The sequence below is a fragment of the Amphibalanus amphitrite genome, unplaced genomic scaffold, assembly GCF_019059575.1.
Source record: "Amphibalanus amphitrite isolate SeventyFive unplaced genomic scaffold, NRLGWU_Aamphi_draft 001177F_arrow, whole genome shotgun sequence".
Classification (NCBI taxonomy): domain Eukaryota; kingdom Metazoa; phylum Arthropoda; class Thecostraca; order Balanomorpha; family Balanidae; genus Amphibalanus; species Amphibalanus amphitrite.
This window is the reverse complement of record NW_024882671.1, coordinates 108,820-131,622: the sequence shown is the minus strand read 5'-3', so window position 1 is coordinate 131,622 and position 22,803 is coordinate 108,820. Positions and strand designations below refer to the sequence as shown.

Here is a 22,803-nt window from a genome sequence, read left to right as displayed (position 1 = left end):
TAAAATCATACAGATTTGAGCCCTGTTTTGGCACTCATATGAGCCCTTATTCAAAAATGTTCTCAAAGTGTTTTCTGAGTGCGCTGGCGATAGAGAGCTGAAACTTGGCATACCTGACCTTTGATCCAAGCCACATCTATTGACACCAACCGCATTTTTGGGTCAGGTCAGGTCACTGACCTATGACGTCAACTCATAAGTGAACCTCTGCACGGTCTTCAGATGTCGCAACTTCGCAACGCCCTCACTGCCAGAGGAGATGTCACAGGGAAATGAAACTTGCAGGATCTAGTATCCATTATGAGTCCCACAATTTGTATATCTCGGATTTTTCCTAAAGGTCATATGAGGTCAGGTCATTTTCGTGACCTCACCATTATAAGTCAATGGGGAAAAATGAAAACTGCTATTCTGGTGCCGGGAACGATCTCCAACTATCTCAAGCACACAGAATCGTGATTTGATGCACTCCTTGCAAGGTTAGATGCGTCACTTTTGCAATGTTGACCTTGCGTGACGTCATTTATGACGTCATCAAGGTCATATTAGTTTTTCGTCAATAACTCTTGATCAAATTAAGCTAGCGAGTCGAGAAAGCCACCAATGGACTCAGGAAGACCTGCCGAATCGAATGATATGCGACATGACCTCTTTCGACCAACTTCGTGACCTGGGGGTGCTGACCTGACCTTGACCTGAGGTCAACACCCCAAGTTGACCTGACCCGGACAAAAAGTATATCATTCGACGCGCCTGAGCGAGGCGAACACGATGCTGCCAAAATCGCGGCTCTGCGACCGTTTTTTGCGAAGTTATTCACCAAAAACTGAACCGTACCCTGGGGGACTTGACCTGACCTCAGAGGTCACCGGTTGACCTAGGACCTTAAAATCGGGTACCAATCTCTGCGTCTTGTAACGGCGCACACGCTCGTTTTTTCCGCGACGCGCTAGCTCCACCAGGGGCGAAACGGCGAGGGGGGTCGTACCCCCCCCCCCTCGGCCGGCGCGTATGTAGAAAACCAATAGGTCCGGCGAGGGTTAAGTATAGAAAGAGCATACAAATACCGTTTTAGTGGCATCACTTTGCATTTGAAAAGAGAGGGAACATACACTGCATAAATGTGGTTGCAAAATGTTGAGCCGGAATATACATACCTACCTACGCCTTATTTTATAAGCCTGAACTTGGATCCAGGGGGAGAGATTAAGTCATAATCACTCAAGTCATAGACCTGCTTTTCACCACCACGGTCCACGCTCCTCCCCCCCCCCCCCGGTCAGCACCTTTTCCACTGCTGGTTTTTCCCGCCCCCCCCCCGGTCAGCACCTTTCGTCGCCGCTCCCACTGGGGTCCAGGGTTCAGCCCCCCCAACCTATTTTGCGATCCTACACCCCTGGAGTTAGGTATCTGTTATAGAATGGCTGCCATAGGCTACAACGGTCATGTGACCTCCCAAGGTCACCGAGAGGTCACCATAATATTCGAGACAGCTGATGAAATCGCATACGCTGAATCGACTGGTGGTGTTTTCGTCGCGATCGGCCCAGTAGTTCCTGAGTTATAGAATGGCTGCCATAGGCGACAACAGTCATGTGACCTCCCAAGGTTACCAAGGTCACCTGAGGTCATCATCTTCGAAACGGCTGATAAATTCGTACCCGCTGATTCGAATGGTCTTTCGTTCGTTCCGATCGGTCCAGTGGTTCCTGAGTTATAGAATGGCTGCAAGGGTGGTGATCAAATAGTGTTGTCCCTCAGCGAACGGTAGATGGCAGCACATGAAATTGAGGAAGCGCAGGTGCGCATTTGATACGATTACGACGCAAACATTCGTTCGGAAGGACAGCCACGTATTTATAGCGCAAATTAAATTATCGAATATTGGGTCTTTTAGGTACTAGGTGGTTGCTGAAACTTGCAAATTTACTGTCTGTTGAGTGGTCAAGGTAAGAGGAACAGATAAAGATTCATCCATTGACCATCAGCTCAAGATCAAGATCTCTGATGGCTGTCCATCTTGATCTCTGTCTCGTTTTGGTTCTCGTCTCCCAAGGTGGTTACAAAATGCATATTTGTCTTATATTTTTACTTAAAATGATTTTTTTTTAATTGGAAAAACATCATGTCTTTTCAACTTAAGAAGGCTAGGCACATTACAATGTAAGCCCACACCGGCTGCCCAGCGGATAAAAAAGTGCATTAGAGACCAGAGACCAAGATGCTTGCCGCTTGCCTTCCCAGTTCCCACAGCCTCCATAATGACAACTTCCTCCTTGCATAAAAATGTTTTAATATTTGTTAGATAGTTTGGGTTTTAACTGCTCAGCAGTTAAAACCCAAACTATATTCAAATTGTTTTAAGTTTTTGTCAAAAAAGCAAAATCTTAAGTTTTAAAAAATAGAGTAGGTACCTAGATAACGTGGTAAGTTTTTAGCTTTTGGAAGTTGTTGGTACCCTTAGGGCCTTAGGTGTCTGCCTTTTCCCGTGCAGCATCTTAACTCAGAAGATGCATTTCACTTTTTGGATGCACTAGTGTAGGCCATAACATTAGTCTGGATATTTCTCATTCCACCCCCAAAGCACAAAACGACAAACGTGAATCATCAGTTACTGCATATTCCCTGTCTATTCAGAACTTATTGAAATATGAGTGCTAAACTGATAAGCTGTCAAAAAAAGTGGACCCTGTCCATGAAGCCTTGTTTTTCATGTGTTTAAGATCAGCCTCTATATTAAAAAACATTGAAATCTTACAAATGCAGTCCTTATTTACTCTTTTGCAGTAGTGATGAGGCCAGGTATTCATTGAACTGAGTTTTTAATGACTTACTTTCAAGACATTCAGTGATCTGATTGCCATATTTCAGATTCACTGAAAATGGGCTACACCCCAGTGCAGATTGTGGCTGCTCTTCTTGCTGCATTTTTTGCCTTTTGGCTGTATCTATCAAAGTATCAGAGCTAAGCATTTCTTACCTGACAAGGTATACAATGGTATTGTAGTTGGTGTTAAACTGTTGCACATTTCCCTGCATGACCTTACTAGCTGTTACTTGTCACTTCCTCACTTCTGTGCACCCTTTCACACAGCTTCTGTTATACACAACTGTTCAGTATGAACAAACAGTTACATTTTTACTATCTGCTAGATTCTAGGCTGATGGCTTAACTTGAGAAGAATGGGTAACTGCTTATTGCAGTTGCTGCACACATGTAGATGTACTCCACTCTTGCTGCATGATAGAGTCTTGTAAATCTGCTGAGAGCCTGGGGTTAGTTGCTACAGCTCTTGATATTGATATATGAGGCTCCCCACGGCCCACAGACTGTGTCCAGCTATGATGTGTAGGCTTTACTTTGGAGTTAAATTTTCCTACCACCCAGAATTGCCTGATCTGATGCTAGAGGTAGGGGCCCACTCAGGCTCTGGATTTGTTATCCAGTGCTGCAGGCTACAGCTTTGTTCAGTGACTAGAAATTAGATGCTACCTAAAAATATCAAAGCTTCCTAACCAATCAATTCAATTTTATATAAATTTGTCAGGACTTTTCTTATGTACCTAAACATCATCACATTCCTTGTAGATCTTTGTTACTTTCGATTATCTTACTTCTCTGATGTTGACCAGTAGCCAAGGCTATATATCCAATTCCTCATCATGCTGGAAAAAGCTTTTGGATACCTCTTGAATGTTTAAAAGTCAGTGTCCATTATCTTCATTTTACCTATTTTAAGTTGCTTGACAAGTGGAAATGGCATGTTCGTTTTTGTTGAATGCTGTATTGTGTTCAGAACTGCTTTTTTACAGCAATATTTTTCCTTGTCTAGTTATTGTGTGTGCTGTGGAGCTGTGTAGACTTAGAGGCTTGTGGACAAAAATGTCCTGACTACTTACTACTGTTGTGGCGTCCATTTTGAAAAGGTGCTTTTGCTGCTGGTTTTCTAACATGTCACTGAAAGGGCTGCTTTTAAAGTGAACTTGATTTAATTAGTAATATGCATATGTTTACATGATCATTTACATGATTTTTGTCAAATTCATTTGGTAAAATGAGGCTAGTTTGACTTGATCAATCATATGCATGAAGCCATGCTGACATCTTGGTATTGCCTGTGGTCACGGGCATAACTCAGATGCTGACGTCGAGCTGCGTTTCAGGTCTCTGAGTCACACCAGAACGATGGAGGACCAGGCCCGCGCCAAAAAGGAAACCTTTGACATTCTCACTGAAATATCGAATATCCTCAACACAGGTGAGTCAAATGTGATCGATATCGCATAGATGTAATAACATGTATGAATCAATTTGCTCAGTTTGCTCAATAACTACAACGTAACGGCACTGTTGAAGCTTTATACAAATTGGCTGTCACGTAACAAATTGTTCTACTGAGTCGAAACCAATTATAACAAAACAACCCAAACCATTTGGTCGCTGCCCCTCTCTGCCTCAATTCCCACATTCTCCGGATGTGCTGAAGCCGTCTTATGCCGGTTCTCAGGCCTGGACGGCGAGACCCTCTCGAGGTGTGTCCGTCTCTGTGAGAACGGCGTCAACCCCGAGTCCCTGGCAAACGTGATCAAGGAGCTGCGCCGCGAGTCGGCCGCGATCAGAGAGGCGGAGAGCGTCACTCCGCCGCCCTAGCGGTGACGCGGGGAACTACCGTGGTGGCGCTGTGATACACGGACGAGTGCCAGCAGCCGGACTGCCATTTTAGGCAGAAGGCTGTGATGGATTCAGTGCTGGAAGGACTGACTGGGCAGATGACTCCAGACTTTGTGATGGAATGGATTGAGCGTTATGCCATGATGATATGAACACGTAGGCCGTGGCAGTTCATGCTTCATCCTCGGTCTAGGAGAGTTGGTCTCACAGGTAGGTAGCGCCGATATTAATTCGGGTAGGTACTGCACAGCGAGCCCAATCGAGAGAGAATGAGTCTATGGCTCTGTCGTAGTGTTCAAACACTATACAGACTCACACGTTTCAACATGCGACGTTCGCGTAGCGTTTGTGAAATGGACGTCTTTGAATGTGTGTCGCCGGCGCAGTAATGATTGCTAACTGCTCAGGATCTCGTAACATATTCTGCGACCGTTTGTCCGTTCACTTATCAGTGCATCATTTGAAAGTATAATCTCGGCTGCCTCCTCTATCTGTATTTATGTCCGTCATGCAATGCGGTGTCAGTGAGCGTGTCGAGAAGCTTTGCGTGGCGTGCAGTATTGAACTGCTAGCTCTATGGGTCGCGTCTATTCTTCTATGACATTTAGTGCAGACCTGCCATTTGCTCGACGCTAATACACAGTTCGACTAAGCCGCGTTTGATGTGCTTTGGACACCGCCGCTGCAAATCCCTGTGGTATAATCCGCTGTGAACGGGTTGGTCGTTAGTGGATCGTGCTGCCCGTCCCCTAGATTTGGTCGGTCGTCCCCCTAGATTCAGTCGGACGTTGGTCATTGACTGGCTAGTCCGTGCCTTAGGCATTGCACCAGTTGGAAGTTAGGAAGAGACGCTGCTGTCAGTCGGTGTGCTATATGTATGATTTGGTGATCGTGTGGATCAGGCCCAGTTACAGGGTGATGCGTAATGGCTCTTTACGGCGGTACAATCACTTTTGGGGGACACTAACTTGTGTCAAATATACCACAGACGTCTCGCACCTTTGTTCCCGTCTCTTGGTATTGTTGGCGTGGTCAGTTCACTGTCGTCCAGAGGAAGGCTGCTATGAGTTACGGACTACGCCGATTTAGGTGCTGTCGAAGCACCTATCAATCAATCAATAGGTGCCACCTATCGATAGAAGAGCCCCACATCTGACACTTCAAAATATATGTAGCCCGTCACTCTGTGGTTCGGTATTTGCTACGTAATCGAAACTCACTGACGTAATAAAACTGAATTGAAATACCTTTGTAGATGCTTTATGTAGCTATTCGTGACAAAACCGTTAAGGCCAATTTTTAACCTTTTTTATCGACTGATGAACATTAATCAGTTATCTATATTCACCCAAAAGGGTTGAAGTCAAGAGTTGACCGGGGGCAAAGGGCATGCCCAGCGGTGGCAAGATTCATTCTAAATCGTTTGACGTGATGTGACGGGCATGCCGATTGATCAGACTTCGTTTATTCAATAGCTGTAAGGAGCGCTGGTCTCTTGAACTTATGTTAGCAGAGTCCGCCGTGGGTCACTCAAAGGTCACAGAATACGATTACGGTTAAAAATATCGATGTATAGCAGTGAACGCTCACCAGAATAGGTATCGGTGGTGTTGAAATATGCGTGTATTGCTTATCTGGTCCCTACACATACATTCGATCAGCTCAGAAGTGTTTAAGCAGCTATTATGCATGTGTTCTGTCGTAGGTACCCAACTTCTTTTCGTTCGTTGCACTTACTAATATTCGCGATTCAAGCCGTGTTTACACTATAAAGTTTTTTTTGCGAGGCTCTAGTGCTACTTGAAATATCACAAAACATGCCCGTGACGCTTTGCCACAAACAAAAAGATCTTATTCAACGATACGAAAGCACGTTGCATCGAAATTACGGCGGAATTAATGAGCTAGAGACTCGCCAAAAACTATGTAGCCCAGGCATGTTTGCGCATTCATAGCCAATACGACGCATACCTACGCATAAACATAAGCATACTCATACGTATGAATCATTTGGTTTGATCTACTATAAATCCCCGTTTTGATAGTCGTAATGTAACACCAGCGTGATTGTCGGTGGCTGTGCGTGATAAGCTCTGTAAAGGTCATAGTTTGTTAAATGTACTTAAACCTCCATCATTTTTGCTTCGATATTAGGTATAGTTATATAGTGAATCGCTTGGGAAGAAAACCCATTGTATTTTATGCACAATTAATCGTTATTCCCATGGACCTCCATAGCCTGTTAATCATACCTACTATAATATTGAATCACTGTATTTGGTCTCCAAAATAAAAACAAAATAGCATGCATTGGGGCTATATATTCTTACATTGAATTACTGACATGTCACCTCTGTGAAGATCATTGTTGGGTTTTACCTCCCGCGAAGGTAGGATTAAGCTTGTCCGTGATCCGTCTGGCAAGTGAATATAAACAGCCATGTCACCTAGGTATTGATGGTCACCTGTTTCCTATATCAGCCGGTTCCACCGTGCAACCTTCTGGCTTTCGCTACTATGCGACAGACATCAATTAAACCGAAACAGCACTGCTCAGGCGCCTGCGCTTAGCTTATGATCTCCTCCATAGATGTCACTAGTGGTGAGCGCCTAAACAGTAGGCTGTACCGCATTACCTCAAACCGACTGCGCGTGTCAATACGGGCGCGACGTCTGACGTCTGGTCGCTCGTCAGTCGTCACGGATCAATATATCCTAGCATGAAGTGCTAGTGCTACTTTAATTATCAGCATTGGAGGGAAAGGAATCGCCCCGATGCCTAAAGGTCAATGACCTGGCTGGACAGACCAGACCAAACCACTGCACCCAGTAGCCGTCCTGCGCAGATGAATTGGCCGAGACTGTCTCAATCGCATGCATTGAGGAGCTAGAACTATTTCATTTTATCTTAACCCATCTATCTGCAATGCATGGGACAAACACTGGACGGGAATATTACTCTGCATGATTCATTTGATATGACACTGTGAATGATAAGTGGACCATTGCTGCCGGCTCACTCATCGAATAGATCAGGGTGACCCATTCAGAGCTGGTTTACATTCAAATGATACGCATGCATGAGACCGCTCTCACGCACTAGTCTCAAACGCGGCGCCACTCCAGCAGGCAATTTTCAGCGTCAGTCACACCATTGCTGAATGGGAACGAATGAATAAATTTGCATGCTATAGAAATTGGGTACGTTGCCAAACGTTTGCGCGATGGATTCGATTACAGATCTACTCTGCAAGCGAAACCATGGCATCATGGCCACAGGACCAGGCATTCACGAGTTAGTTACCCACTTCCAGCTTGGATAACTTGCTGCGCTACGCGATCTAGCGAATATTGGAACGATACAAAATAAGTATCCCTTTTATTTCAGTGACTAGTTAATACCTTTTCCTACACTAAACTAAGGATGTATTTAGCCCCCCCCCTCACGTCCATAGGTATCTATTTATTTTCAAGACAGTTGCAAATGATTGCACTGCCTCGAAGTCAAGGCCATGAACTTCAAACAACATTCAACTAAACATTTTCAAAAAGAGAAGTGGAAATGACGAGTGCATGGATTTATGGCACATATGTACACCATGGTACAATAGATTATGTAGATTACCTATGGACATTAGAATTACCAACATATTTCTGGTCACCTGAAGCAAGAACGGGTCAAGTCAAGGTCACAAATTCAATGTTACATCAATTGCATTTTTGACCATGCCATGAGAAGCCAGAATGTATGTGATAGAGAGCGCTATACTCTATCGAGTATTGGTCCTGAAAATGCCAGTTAGCTTCATACATATATCAGGGCAGGGCAAAAGAGCCAAAAACAAGTATACGTACAAACGCGTATAACGCGTACACGCGTACGTATAAACGCGTTTCTAGGTGAATACGACATTTGCTAATAAACACTCGAATATTGTGTATTGTTTTTCAACACCGTTTTCCAACTCCCATCGTGCGAAAAGGACATTGGCCACACTCCTTATATAAAAACTACGCTCACGCTGAATCTCGTCCGAGGCATGCGATAGCCATCCCAGAGGCGAACCATTCCTGATAAAGGAGAGCTTTTTCATGCTGGTGACAGCTGCTCGAAAAATATCGGTTTCGAGCGGTGACTGCGCCTTTGTTTAGTGCTCCTTGGCGTATTCTTTCCATGCATCACCAATTGACTAGCTGATGAAAGTAAAAGTTATCGGAGAGCGGGTGGACACCCTCGAGACTGGAAATCTATTGGTGGTCACCACACACTCGCCCGCGCTATGGTGCGATTTTTGAGGCCGCGCCCGGTTGAACTGGCATTCGGTTCCAGCTACCAATGAGACCCTCTAATGCCGACGGAATTGGATGTGATACTGGATGATAATTGCACGAAATTTATGAGATATCACCAGCTCATGTGTGCTGCCCACGGCAAATTAGTATGTTTGAGATATTGCCTGCCGGGGCCGTTCAACATTCTGCAGCTATGGAGTAGTTTGTTCACCCCGCTGTCGACCTTTGTCGAAAGTTGGCTGCTCGAACTAGTGATATATCGACACGGAGGAGATATATCTCCGCAGGAGGAAGACAGATATGTGAGGTTTGTATAATCGGCGTGGTTTCGGAGACTTGACTTCGTCGTATGTCTACGCGCTATTGCCTGCCGAGAACATGGTGATCGCACTTCTCCGTGCGTGCTCGACGCTCGTATCATATATGCGAAGGCGCGTGTGTGTAGTTACGAGCTGCGTGCGTGTTAGACGAAGTCAGCCTGTGGGCAGCAGCTGCTTCTCGCCATCATCAGCGCCATCAGCGCCGAAAGAGCGTCCGTAGTCAGTCAGTCCGTCTCCGTCATCAATGATTGGCCAACGATCAATGGCAGGAGGCATGCTGTCTCTCCGACCCACCAGAGTATAGGTTCCAGCAGGCGGCAACTTTACGCGAAATGTCGCACGGACATAGCTTACACTGGACATTAAAATTCTGCCCTCTTATTCACGCATAAAATCGTATACACGAAATTCCTTGATTTCAGAATACCTACATCATTCATTCAGAAATCAGAATCCACTGATTCTGAGCGCTGGTGGTTGTACCACCCAGGGGGATGTCGTCCCGGTTCTTCCCATGTATTATTCGCCAATCAGCTTAACACTACCGGTGACGTCACTGGAGGACCGCCAATCGGGGCCGGCCGTCCGGCCGGCCGGGCCCGTAGAAGGCCAAACGCAGACGTTTTCAGAAAAGCGTAAGCCAGAGCCTATTTTAAGGGAATTTGACTGGGGGGGGGGGGCAACCTGGAAAATTGTCTCTAATAATCCATCAACCCTCGCCCGTATTGGTATTTTCCAGCTGCGAACGTACGCGTATATGGGGGGGGGGGTCCGTTGGACCTTCCCCCTTGCCGTTTCGACCCTGCTCGAGCTAGAGCTTCGTGGAAAAACGACCGTGTTGCCCGTGATGAAAGGAAGCCGATGATACCCAATTTTAACCCTCGCCGACCCTCGCCGACACAGGGGGGGGGGGTTGATGCAACCCCCCTAAGGTTTTTTCGCGAATAACTCGCGTAAAAAGCTGCCGATTGCAACGAAACTTTCAGTACCCTCGCATTTATCAATTTTACACCTACCCTGAAAATTTCATGACCCTGACCCAAATGACCTTTGACCTGTGACCTACTTTCCGAGACCATGTTTGGCCGGAATCACGATTCGGCGTATGTCGACTCGCATTAGCCGCGCTTTTGCAAGCTTTTCGTGCTTTCAAACGTTCAAACATGTGATTTGATGTTGCTCCCATGCATTAGGGTGGATGTCAAGGTCACCTGAAGGTCAGGTCAGGTCAGTGACCTTTGATGACCTCGGTTCACTTTTTCGAGTTTTACATGTTTCTAGGCCAGTTTTTGGAGCTGAATTCGAATTTAGCAACCCGATGAACATTTACGAAGCCTAGTTTTAGTGCCTTTGTAACATGTTACGAAGCTGTCAGAGGCGGTTGACACCTTCTTGGAATACCCGGCAGGACCCCTACTGGTTGACCTGACCTGACCTGACCCGACCTGGACTAAATGCATGAAGACATCATCTGTGATCAAAACTCACATGATATCATTCGGATCAGCACCCCGAAAAACCCCATAGCAGCCACACTTTACGGCGTTCTAACAGGTCCCGATTTTCCCGATTTTCGGGTCATTGACCTGACCTGGAAGGTCACCCGATGACCTAGGACATTAAAATTGGATATCATCGGCTTCCTCTCGTGACGGGCAGCACGCTCGTTTTTTTCCGCGAAGCTCTAGCTCGATCAGGGGCCAAACGCGAGGGGGGGTCGTACCAACCCCCCCTTGTGCCGTCGAAGGACGCAAAATGGCCTGTGCCGGCGAGTGTTAAGGTCCTAGGTCGTCATCACTTGACCTTCCAGGTCAGGTCAATGACCCAAAAGTCGGGAAAATCGAGACCTGTTAGAGCATCGTTAAGGGTGGCTGCTATGTTTTTTCGGGGTGATGATCACGAATATCATGTTAGTTATGATTATAGATGATGTCTTCATGCATTTAGGCCAGGTCGGGTCAGGTCAGGTCAGGTCAACCAGTAAGGGTTTTGCCGGGTGTTCTTAGTAGGTGGCAACCGCCTCTGACAGCCTCGTAACATGTTACGAAGGCACCAAAACTACTTCGCAAACGGTCAAATGGTTGCTAAATTCGAATTTAGCTCCAAAAACTAGCCTAGAATCTTATAGAACTCGAAAATGTGAACCGAGGTCATCAAAGGTAAATGACCTGACCTGACCTTCCGGTGACCTTGACACCCCCCCCCCCTTATGCATGGGAGCAACATCATATCCCATGTTTGAACGTTTGAAACCACGAAAAGACTGCAAACGAGCGGCTAATGCGAGGCGACATGCGCCGAATCGCAATCCCGGCCAAACATGGTGCCATGGTGCTAAGCCGCCGGTGCATCTGAAAGAACTGTGGGTGCCCCTGACAAGCCTGAAGTTCCAACGACAGGCCCGTGGTGCCCCTGACAGGCCCATGATGCCCTTGCGAGGCCGTTGGTGTCTCTGCTAGGCCGGTGGTGCCTCTGCTAGGCCGCTGGTGCCCCTGGGCCCTGAGAGGACTGTGGTGCTCCTGACAAGCCTGGAGTGTCCCTGACAGGCACGTGGTGCCACTTACAGGCCCAAGATGTCCCTGCGAGGCCGGTGGTGCCCCTGCCAGGCATGTGGTGTCCCTGCTAGGCCTCTGATTCCCCTGACAGGCCTGTGGTGTCCCTTGGCCCTGACAAGCTTGAGGTGCCCCCGACAGGCCCGTGGTGTCGCTGACAGGTCCGTGGTGCCCTTGCTAGGCCTGTGGTGCCTCTGGCAGGCCTGTGGTGCCCCTGGCGGGCCTGTGGTGGTATCCCTGACAGGCCCAAGGTGGCGCCCCTGCAAGGCCGGTGGGGCCTCTGGCAGGTCTGTGGTGCCCCTGGCAGACCTATGGTGCTCTTCATAAGTCGATGGTGCTCCCAACAGGTCTGTGGTGCCCCTGACAGGCCGGTGGTGCCCCAGGCAGGCCTGTGGTGTCCCCGGGCCAAAGGGGGCGGGGGTCATAACCCATATGACCCACCATTGGATCCGCCACTGGTCATTACTTGCAGACTGACTCATTTGACATCCATTGCAAAACAAGTCACAGTTGTATGTTTGTCACCGTGTTCCTTTATGCCCATTTTTATAGTGGGCACATCTCGACGACTGGGGGGCAATTCTGTTGAGTGCGGGGGCATTTGCCCCCCCAGTTAACCCACGAGCCGCTGGGGGGGGGCATAAAGTTGCCCCCCCTTTACGTTTTGTGAAATATCTCCGAAACCTGATGAGCTACGAACGTGAAACTTGGCATAGCTTCAAATGAATACCTAGGCAATGTTTGAGGAAAGATTGGTGGTTGTAGCACCTAGGATGACGTCACAGTGACGTCATAAAGTTTTGTCGTTTTCCGATATGGACCGTTTCTGATGACGCTGAGCATGAAACTCGACTGTAAATGAACTAGACAGCACCTGCTGTTATCCTAAAACATCTTACTACACTTCCATCTAGTTTCTGACCAATAATCGGCCCTTTATATTCGGTCCCATATATGTGATGTATCGTGAGGAATATGAGAGTCGCAAATCTATAATTTCACTTATGACGTCACTGTGACGTCATTTCATATGGGATCGACACCAAATTTGGACATAACCTCGGCTAGTTATTCAGGAAGATGTATGCAAAGTTTCGCTTCTCTATCTCTTCGCGTTGCGACGATATCGTCGCAGAAGTAAAGGGGGGGCAACTTTATGCCCCCCCCCAGCGGCCGGCGGGTGGCGCGGAGGCCCAGCGGCCGCCGGGTTAACATGTTAAAATAGGCCCTGGCGTAAGCCGTATAGATACAGTCGTGGATGGAGTTTTGCTGTGATTCGGCTCTCCAAGAGTGCGTCAGGGTACCAGGACCCGGACAAAGGTCATAGTGAACCGGCATCTGATAAAATCCTCTCACCACTTAGCAGCCGACTTCGACCCTCCACCCCCGTAAAACACAAAAAAACGATCATCAATCCACCTGCATCACTGCATCTGCTTACTACCTATATCGACCAGTTACTGCAGCGGTTTTGGAGTGGCTCACGGCCGATAACACACCGGGCGTGCGCTAGCCGCCGGTGCTAAGCGCTAACCATTATTGATTGCGCGTGGCCGACTGCCGCCCCGATGGCGCTGGCCCCCGGCACCGGCGCGGCGCTGCTGACCCATGGAGGGGGGGGGGGCGTGGGCTGCTAATAGGTTGAGCCAGAATTGGGATAGAAACCAGTTTGGGATTGGGATAGAAGCTCAGCGAGACTAAGGGATTGTGTGGTGCTTTCGGTACGCCCCTCAAAATCACCCGTGTAGGGCCCTCAGGGCCGCCGGTTATGAAGCCTCTGAAGGCACTGGTGTGGGCCCTCACACAGGTACCGGTGTGATGCTCTTAGAGGCATTGGTGCGGGGCCCCCAGAGGTGCCGCTGTGGGCCCTCAGAGGCGCCGGTGAGGGTCCTCACAGTCGCCGTTGTGGGCCCTCAGAGACACTGCAGTGTGGGGTTGTCACAGTCGGGTGAGGGACCCTTAGAGCTGCTGGCTCGAACCCTTTACAGGCCGACAGGGGCTCTCAGAGACCGACAAGGGGCTCTCAAGAGGTCTGCGGTGCCTTCGGGAGCCCTGTGGAGTCCTTAGAGACCAGCAAGGTACACTCAGACGCCAGTGGGGCCCTCAGAGTCGTCGGTGTGGGGCCTCAAAAGTCACCGGTGAGTGGCCGTCCGATGCGGCTCCGGCGTTGAGCCCCCAGAGCCGCCGATATATGGCCTTAAGAAGTACTGGTTTCGGGACCTCATTCAGGGGTGCCGGTTGCACTCAGAGGTGGCAGTGTTGGGCCCTCAGCTAGGCACCGGTGTGGGGCATTCACAACCGCCGGTGAGGGCCCTCGCAGGCGCCGTTGTGGGGGCCTTCAACCATTGGTTTAGCTGGTCATCGCAGGCGTGTGTGGAACCCTTACAGCTGCTGGTCCCTGATAGGCCGGTATAAAGGGCCCTCAGAGGCCGGCAGGCGGCAAGTAGCCCTCAGAGGTCGCCAATAGGCCCTGAGAAGCCGGCAAGGGGCCCTGAGAAGCCGGCAAGGGGCCCTCAAAGGCCGACAAGGGACACTAAAAAGCCGGTGTGGGGCTCTTATGGAGAGAAGTGTGGCTCTTCGGAGCACATAAGGTGTTCTTCCGAGCCCTGTGGGGCCCTTCTGAGTCGAAAGATGCCAGCGTGGACCCTCAGCCGCCAATAGGCGTCGCAAGGCCCCTCTGGCCCGAGAGGCCCCCTGATCCGATGGGGGCACGTGCCCCCTGCATCCCCTCCCCCGGGTGCAGATAGAGAATGCAATCGGCGGTGCGGAACACAACAATTGCAATCGTTCCTCCTCCCGTCGCGAGGTCGCCCATCCGACCCATATCCCATCCCATGATTGTCAACCCTGGGGCTCGGGTCGGCAATGTACCGGCAAGGAAATCAGCTTTAGGTGAGTAAAAAAGTTATTAAGAGTCACTAGTTTTCGTTACGTTCGTCGTTCAGTAATAACAACTACACGGTGCCAAATGTACCCGACGTACAGCTTAGAGCCGGGCGCCGCGCCGCCCGGTCTCCACCAGTGACGTCACGCTAATGCTTAGCGACCGGTCCATTGGAAATCGCGGGATGATTCTACCTCTCTTATACGGCCTCCTTGGTACCACCGACACCCGTGCCGTTGTCGGCGGCGATGGCGGCCCGTCGAAAATCGCTCAACGTCACACCGAATGGCCACGGGCGTAGTGCCGAGAGTGCTCCTCCGTCGGAGACGAATCTATTTGCGGGCGGCTCGCGTGCTGCGTGAGGTCCTGCAGCCAGCCTCGGGGACGATCACCACCGGGTCCGAGAGGGCGAGCGGAGGCCGCTTCCGGGCGCACGCTCTGTCCATTAGACGAGCTGGTCTAATCCGACCCCTCCCCGGCCCCGTCCGACCGGGCGGGGCCGGTGGGAAGCAGGGGGAGGACCCGCCCCTGCAGGAGGTGAAACTGCCAGCTGGGCGCCGATTATCGGCGGCTGCGATTTAATGAAGGCGGGCGGCGCTGCAGTGACGGCCTGCTGTTGACATCCTGCTGACGCCAGCCGGCACCGTCGGCACATTATCCGCCCGGCTGCCGCCCCCGCCCCCGCCCCCGCCCCGGGCCCCAGCTGGTGGCGGAGCTCTGATGAACAGGGACCGACCTCGGTGGCGGACGGTGCGCGGACGGCGCGATCTGCTCTCGGTGATCGGCTCAGAGCAACTCTCTGCAAAGGCTAGTCTTTGGCTGAAGTCTGCCAACGCACTACGCTGCGGCGCGGTGGAGAAACGCAGACGGAGAAACGCAGACGACGATCGACGTGACGTGCACACGACTTTAAAGCTCTTCCTCGTGCTTACACTAGGACAGTTGTCTTATCGATTTTCATGAAATTGAAGGCAAAACATGACACAAAACTTGACCGACTATGGTTTACTTTAATCTTAGACCCGTGACTTTTACGTTTATATTTGGCGGCTATCTGTTCCATCCTGACATCGTGATAGGGAGATTGCCTTACCAATCAAAACGTTAACCCCACTCCACGTTAACCGACTCGTCTGATAGATGAGATCGTAAGAAGAAAAATATCATTCCATCGAGCCTCAGATTAGGCGCAATGTGATTTTAAAACCAAATATGACTCGAAATTGACCATTTTCGAGCAGGGCCTGCGCTTCATTTTGGTGACTATCGCTAGCCTCAACCTCGATTCAGTGCCGCGAAAGAGTGTCCCGACACATGCCCTTGGTCCCGACCATAAACATTACAAGTACCGTGCATTCCGAGCATAATGCTTTGCGGGACAGTATAAATTCAGGCGCTTACCACTGCTGCCATCTATGGGCGGGAAGGATAAATATGCACCTTTCGCTTTATCTGTTTAAAACCCATGCATGGTGTGTAGCACATGTTTTTACGTCATCAGCCCTCAGAGTTTTCTAAATCTACACGGTTGGCCACCTCCGAAACTCGGAAGCCGTTTACAGCTTGTTGCCACCTGGTCTATGACTCGAATTAGAGAGGAAGTTTTAACGGCACTCTGCATTCCGCACGGAGTTCTGCTATCGCATCGGCCGCCTCCTACACGACTGGCGCAGAAAGAAAAATGCATACTGGTCTGCATTCAACATACCTCTGCAATCAACACTGGCGGCCCCAGCTATATTTTGGGCCACATTTTCGTTTCATAGCTCCACTGCTTTTTGAAATGTTACCAGCAGGATTAGTGGGATATACATCATGACGCCGAAGAACGTACTTTACGAACGAAATATAGCAGAAATGGGTCCAGCCTTCCCGTGCCGTTTTAGCTGAACAAAAGTCCGCGTTAAGTACGACCGCTTAATTAACTCATTAATTACGTTTAAACCGGGTACCACCATGAACGTAATCTCGACTATCCTACCACGGATTTCCATGCTTCCAAGTTATCTCTATATTTAGATTATCACCATTAGACCGATGCATAATACTGCCATTTATGCTCGCTTCATTTCCCTAATAGCATGGTTGCAACGGTGCTAAAGAAGATATATGCAGGCCGCATACTAGCAGTATGCATTCTGAGGCTGCACGCCGCATGCACAGAGCAGAGGCCAGAGCTTGAATGCTGTTATGCCACAATAAGTTAGGGATAATGGGGAGGAACTCGTTTTAACTCGGTTTTACTTTGTATAATCAGCAGATCGGGACAAAGGCCGGTGTCGATATTGGGGCATACCTCATCGTCTTGCTTCGTTCGGTCTACATCGCCTGCTCTCACGCTGCTCGCTAGATAATTACCAACAAAAGATCGCCGTGCTCATGTTTACTTCCCATTGTATTCAGAGACCTCCATCCTTATCATCTATACAACGACGCTCCGACGGAGCTCAGGCCACCGCTGAACCGTAGCATCGCTTTCCAAAGCCACGGCCTCCGGGTATAAAATACAATAAATAGTTTAACTACAACTATTTCGGGGCGCCGTGATTTTGAGTCCACGAGTACACACGTCCGTCGTTGCGAGAGCGTCATACACATACAAGACAACGCACAGCGCGCACAAACGCACACTCACACTCTCACACACATACCAGGTGGCTCAGAGAGGTGCCATACCCACGCACCCATACCCATACACATCAACACGCGCCTGCTCTCCGTCCGGAGGTGGGAGCATTGTGGCCGCCCGCGCGCGCCCTGTACATTTCTCTCAGCGTGCAGTACCGCCGTTATTGCTCGCTTATTGCAAGGTCGAAATGGGGGAACGCTCAAACTGAGGGGGTAAGCAGCGACAGAGAAGGGGGCGGGGAGCGGGGTACCCGAGGCTGAATGAAGCGCTGTTCAGGGCGGTCATTCAACGGTAGGGGGTTGTTGTTTGGCACTTAATTAAATTGATCGGGAAACGGTTGACAGAGGCGGCGAGACACTGCCGAAATGTGAATAAGAATCGAGCATACACATGATAGAATGTGGTGTAAAGTAAAGGTAGCCAGAGCCGCGCTCGAGAGGTAGCGATGTTCAAGAAAGTGTCGCCGTTAAGTACACGGGGACGGCCTTAAATTGAAGACCAGGCGCAGAACAGCGGTCGTATCACATGAGTCAATACTGCGTGCACTAGGAACGGCTCATGGGCGAACACAGACTGAACAAGTCACGCTGCCGAAACCATTGGCGGTCCGTCAGTCATATTTTGTCGCGCGAACAGAGACTTTTCAAAGGGGGTTTGTCATTGGCCAGAACAGGGAGGCCCAGGACAACTGCCACTAGCAGGGTCCCCACACAATGCATAGCGATTCCTGTCGTAACATATAGCGGACACAGACCAAGTGTACACAGACGTTGCAGATGACCATCGAAAGCGATGCTCGGTGTTACATAGGAGGTGTGTGCGAAGGCATTGCGACTTCGTGAGACCCGAAAACGGGGCAAACAGCTGCTCTCTCTCAAAGATTCTCGACCAGCCTCGGCGATCGCTGCTCTAGCTAACGGCATTTTTGCATAGAACAATCCTTCCATTGCATCATGCGCTGATGTTCTATTGCCTTGATTTTATTGCTGCCCTATGTTCTTCGTTTCAATCACGTAAAAACATGTCTAAACGTCTACAGTAAAACGGTCAATGCAATCAGTGTATCAATGATAAAATATAGACTTTCGTCTGTTATTTACAAATAACGTCGCGTATGTTTGGGCTAGAGCTAAAACAATTCATTGCCCGATTTTTTTCTAGAGTACTCGGCTAAGTGAGGCCCTCTGTAGGCTATCCAAACTAGGCAAATCACACAGCTGTGGCCCCGATATGAAAATATTTTGCTTGTGAGATCGAACTGTGCTAGCAGCTGCAATCAGAAACAAGACAACGTCGGCCTGGTTCAAATAAACTACGGAGCTGAGTATTTGGCCGCAGATCGGGGCGCGGGAAGGCGAGCTTGATGGAGTCCGAGAGCGATATTTTGAACAGGTTCCAAGCGGGAGGAGTGGTATCACCGCGAGCGAGGCCACCTCTCCGGCGACCCCGCCCGTCACCGGCGGTCACCGAGTCACCGCCGGCGTCACCGACGACCAGCGCCGACCAGCGATCACCACAGAGTCACCAAAGTCACCAGCGGCACCAGCCTCCGCGGCCTCCGGCAGGTCGCCGCGACTGGCACCAGCCGCGCACCAACCCTGAGCCGGAAGCTCGACCTCGCCTGTGCGCGACCAGCACACCGTCTTAACCCTACACAATCGGCCGAGGCCGGGCCCGCACGGCCCCGCGGGCACAACAACACACACGACAGCCAGCGAGGCTGCGCTCTGCGCTATGTACAGCTCCTCCCGCGCCCCAGGCCGCCGGCTGCCGGCCAGGGAAGACACGCATTCGTGGCCGGCGCCGCGCAAGCTCGCCGCCCTCTTTGATTGCATACAAACGGTGGGCAGGTGGGCCCGCGGCGGCGGTGACGGCGGAGTGGGCCGCCGGAGCGCAGTGCCCGCTGAGGTCAGACAGGCGGGGCTGCCGCCAGCCAGGGCGGAGCGGCCGCCGCAGAGACGGGAGGCCCTCGCCGCCCGCGCCGGCTCGTCACCCAGGTGTGGTGAGGTGTGAGAGCGCGTGCCCGTCCCAGCCGCCGTCCCGAGACCTCCCGGGCACCGCGCCGCAACAGAGGGCCAGATGAGACTACCAGACGCTGGAACCAAGCCTAGACTACCGTGTGAAAGACTCAAAATACTTCCCGTTGTCTGGCGACGACCACCGAGACGCTAGCGCAGCAAATTAAGTATACCGTTCGGTAAAAAGACAGTTTAAGTACAGATGACAACACCGTTCGATCACTGGGATGCTGGTAACGAAATCTACGTACAAAAGCATGATAGCCGCGAAGGTTTTCCTGCACTCTTTCACCGGCATCTCTAAATAATTTATCTACGCGATAAGTCGGGCTGGCACAGCGCACGGCCGCCAGCCGCGCGGCGTGGCGGCGTTGCGGCGGCCGGGGCCGGCGGGCCGTGGTGCCCCGGACCCATATCACCGATCCCCGCCCACAGAGAGGTCACAGCAGGTCACCGACCGGCGGCCGAGCCGGGCCGCTCCTCCTACAACTAGCGCACTATTTACACAAGGACACAGATGCATATACACGCGCGTATGCATAGACAATGTTTCTGGCGGCCGGGCGCGTCGGCCGGCTGCAGGCTGCGACGGTGGGTGCTGCGGGTCCGAGGCGCGCTGCCGCTGTCCACCTCTGGCCTCGGACCAGGCCACGGTCCAGGTCACGGACCACGGACCAAAGGACCACAGGCCGCGGACCGTCCTCCGGGTCCCGACTACGCAGGTCGCAGGCAGGTCAAGTTCAATTCAGTTCTCTTCTATCTGGTGACAATGAATCTGTAAAGAAAGGGTGATTTCTCAGATATATGTACGGATGCTGGCACGTGAGACAGCATGTCACCACTCAGTCAGCATAACTGCCAACGGCAATAGCCGTTTTCACGACAGCCATCTGGTACACATTTGGTACAGATTAGGTGCAGATTTGGTCAAATCAGATTCAGTGTGTCTCTTAGCAGCTATCAGCTAGGGTTGCACTATCTTGGTTGCACTAATTGCTTATATGCCTGCTTTGTCATATTATCAGAGAGCACCATCGATTAAAACACTGAAATAAATTCATAAAATGAAGATATTTGCTGTTAAAGAAATTAGGTGCAGATTTGGTCAAATCAGGTGCATTCGCCGGGTAGCCCGTCGTGAAAACGGCTAACATCAGTCACCGGTGTGGTTAGCGAACTTGTGGGTTGACTAAATATGTCATCCATAGAGCTAGTTCTATTTCTGATCTACATAGACGTCACTTTACAATAGCATGAAGATGAGAATCATCGCATATAAATTCCAGTTCCGTTCTAGGCATTTCACACAGTACGGGGCGGATAATTCCCCTTTGACATTTCCCAAATATCCAGAGCGAAGCAGATGCCACAGCTCCTTACCGTTTTGTCTCTACGTTTCCTAGTGATAGCCGTTGAAGGCAGCCAGCAGCGGCGCCTGCAAACGCAAAAAATCAGTGAAAGTCATGTTCACGACGACATGGCACTACGAGAAAAGCGACAATGCAAAGACGGTTACATACAGAGACAATAAAATAGCGTGAAATACGGTATGTTAAAAAGGGACAAATTATATCTTGCCAGTTTTCAACAAACCAATGGAATTGAGCATATCCAGCTGAGGTATCACGGACCCTCGAACCCAAGGACGATGGCTATAAGTCGATATAATCGAGGCCATTCAAGGCGAATGTTTGGGATGCCTAAAATTCCTGATTCCATCTGACATTAGAGAACCGAAAAACCGCACTTCACTGAATATCCCTTCTCAACCCCTAATCTCGTCTACCGGTTTCATCCTATCTTACTCTGCATTCCCTCTCCTTTCCGCTCCCGCCCCACTCACCCTGTTCATGGCTCCGAACGAGGGCTGCGGAGAGGCCGCCTGCAGGTAGCCCAGGCTCGTGTCGCCGTTGTAGGTCATGTCCAGCGGACCGGGGCTGTTGGCCGGCCCGAACCCGCGGCTGTTGGCCGGACTGGCCGGCGGGCCGTATCCTGGGTAGTTGTTGATCACTGCGGGCGGACAGAAGGGTCCGGTCAGGTCATGACACGTCACAGGTCAGATCAGACGTGGAGTCGTCCTGTAGTAAGTCATGTACTCAACGAATCTGTTGATAATTTGAAACGGGGCCGAAGACAAGTTAAGTACATAAGATTAAGCATATAACAAAAATGACACGCAAACCACCCATCACCATTTTTCTTCACAGAAAACAGCAACAGCCGCTTAACTTCTCCTCACAACACATAAACACCAAACTTCCGAGCTCCATAAATCCTCATTAACCTTACGACTCCATTACGTTAGGAGTATGTGCCCCTGCGTAGACTGAACTGTGTACCTAAGCGTGTAATGTGCTGTGTTCGTCTCTGTGCGCTGGACGGTGGGCTGCATGTGTGTTCGTGTGTGTGTGTGTGTGTGTGTGTGTGTGTGTGTGTGTGTGTGTGTGTGTGTGTGTGTGTGTGTGTGTGTGTGTACGGCTGGGGGAGGGAGGGGGGAAGGGAGGGGAGGAGAGCCGTCACCTCTCCGACGGCGGCCAGCCCGGCGTGAGAATCTCTTCCGGCGCCGACCGGCGATCGATGACGCCGACCAACGACGCACGCCGGGGGAGATGGGAGACGGAGAGAAGGGAGATGGGGAGACGGACTGACGGGGAGACGGACACCTGGGAGACGCACGCCGGGGGAGATGGGAGACGGACGGAAGGGAGACGGACTGACGGGGAGACGGACACCTGGGAGACGCACGCCGGGGGAGATGGGAGACGGACGGAAGGGAGACGGACTGACGGGGAGACGGGGAGACGGCCGACGGTCTGACGCGGAGACAGGGAGACGGACGGAAGGGAGACGGCCGACGGACTGACGTGGAGACGGGGAGACGCACGCCTGGAGCGGCGGCAAACGCACGTCGGGAGAGACGAGGAGACGCACTCCGAGGAGATGGTAGACGGACGGAAGGGAGACGGACGTCGGACTGATTGGAAGACGCACGTCAGGGAGACGGGGAGACGGACGCCGGGAGAGACGGCAGACGTCAAACGGATGGGAAACAAGGGAAGAAAAATGGGAAGGGTAGGACCGCGGATGGAGTGCACCAGCGGGAAAAAGAAACTGGAAAGGGATGAGAATGGCTACGTTTCCATGGCACAAGCTAAGCCGATTTTGAAAAATGGATTTGCTCCATCATAGCATTTAGGCATAATTTAAAAATGTAAATATAGGATTAGGTGCTAGCTAAAACCATATATAAGCTCATTTTTTTTGCATAAGATAAATAGTTTCCGAGAAAAACGCACGTGAAATTTCGCTAAATCGATTTAGACGTGTCATGGAAACGTAGTGAGAGACAGAGATGTGGTGCACAAAATACACTGTAAGAGAGTTGCCATGGCGGGTTAAAATAAGAGAAATAGAAAAAAGTTGTGCCGTGGTTGC

At 50.6% G+C, this 22,803-nt stretch overlaps 1 protein-coding gene and 1 long non-coding RNA gene across 2 annotated transcripts in view; one reads left to right on the top strand and one right to left on the bottom strand.

The window, feature by feature from the left end:
• The first annotated feature begins 1,745 nt into the window (after nucleotides 1-1,745).
• Nucleotides 1,746-4,206, top strand: LOC122370869. The gene is made up of 3 exons (XR_006254624.1): nucleotides 1,746-1,949; nucleotides 2,872-2,988; nucleotides 4,165-4,206. It is a non-coding gene; the product is annotated as an uncharacterized LOC122370869 (long non-coding RNA).
• A 12,892-nt stretch (nucleotides 4,207-17,098) lies between these two features.
• The window catches only part of LOC122370866 (RNA-binding protein Musashi homolog Rbp6-like), a 98,959-nt gene continuing 93,254 nt past the window's right edge, over nucleotides 17,099-22,803 (bottom strand). The window contains exons 10-12 of the mRNA XM_043346817.1: nucleotides 21,212-21,378; nucleotides 20,749-20,803; nucleotides 17,099-20,143 (exon numbers count right to left, since the gene is read on the bottom strand). Coding sequence (XP_043202752.1) covers nucleotides 20,768-20,803; nucleotides 21,212-21,378 — 203 coding nt within the window. The 3' untranslated portion in view covers nucleotides 17,099-20,143; nucleotides 20,749-20,767. The remainder of the gene's footprint in view (nucleotides 20,144-20,748; nucleotides 20,804-21,211; nucleotides 21,379-22,803) is intronic.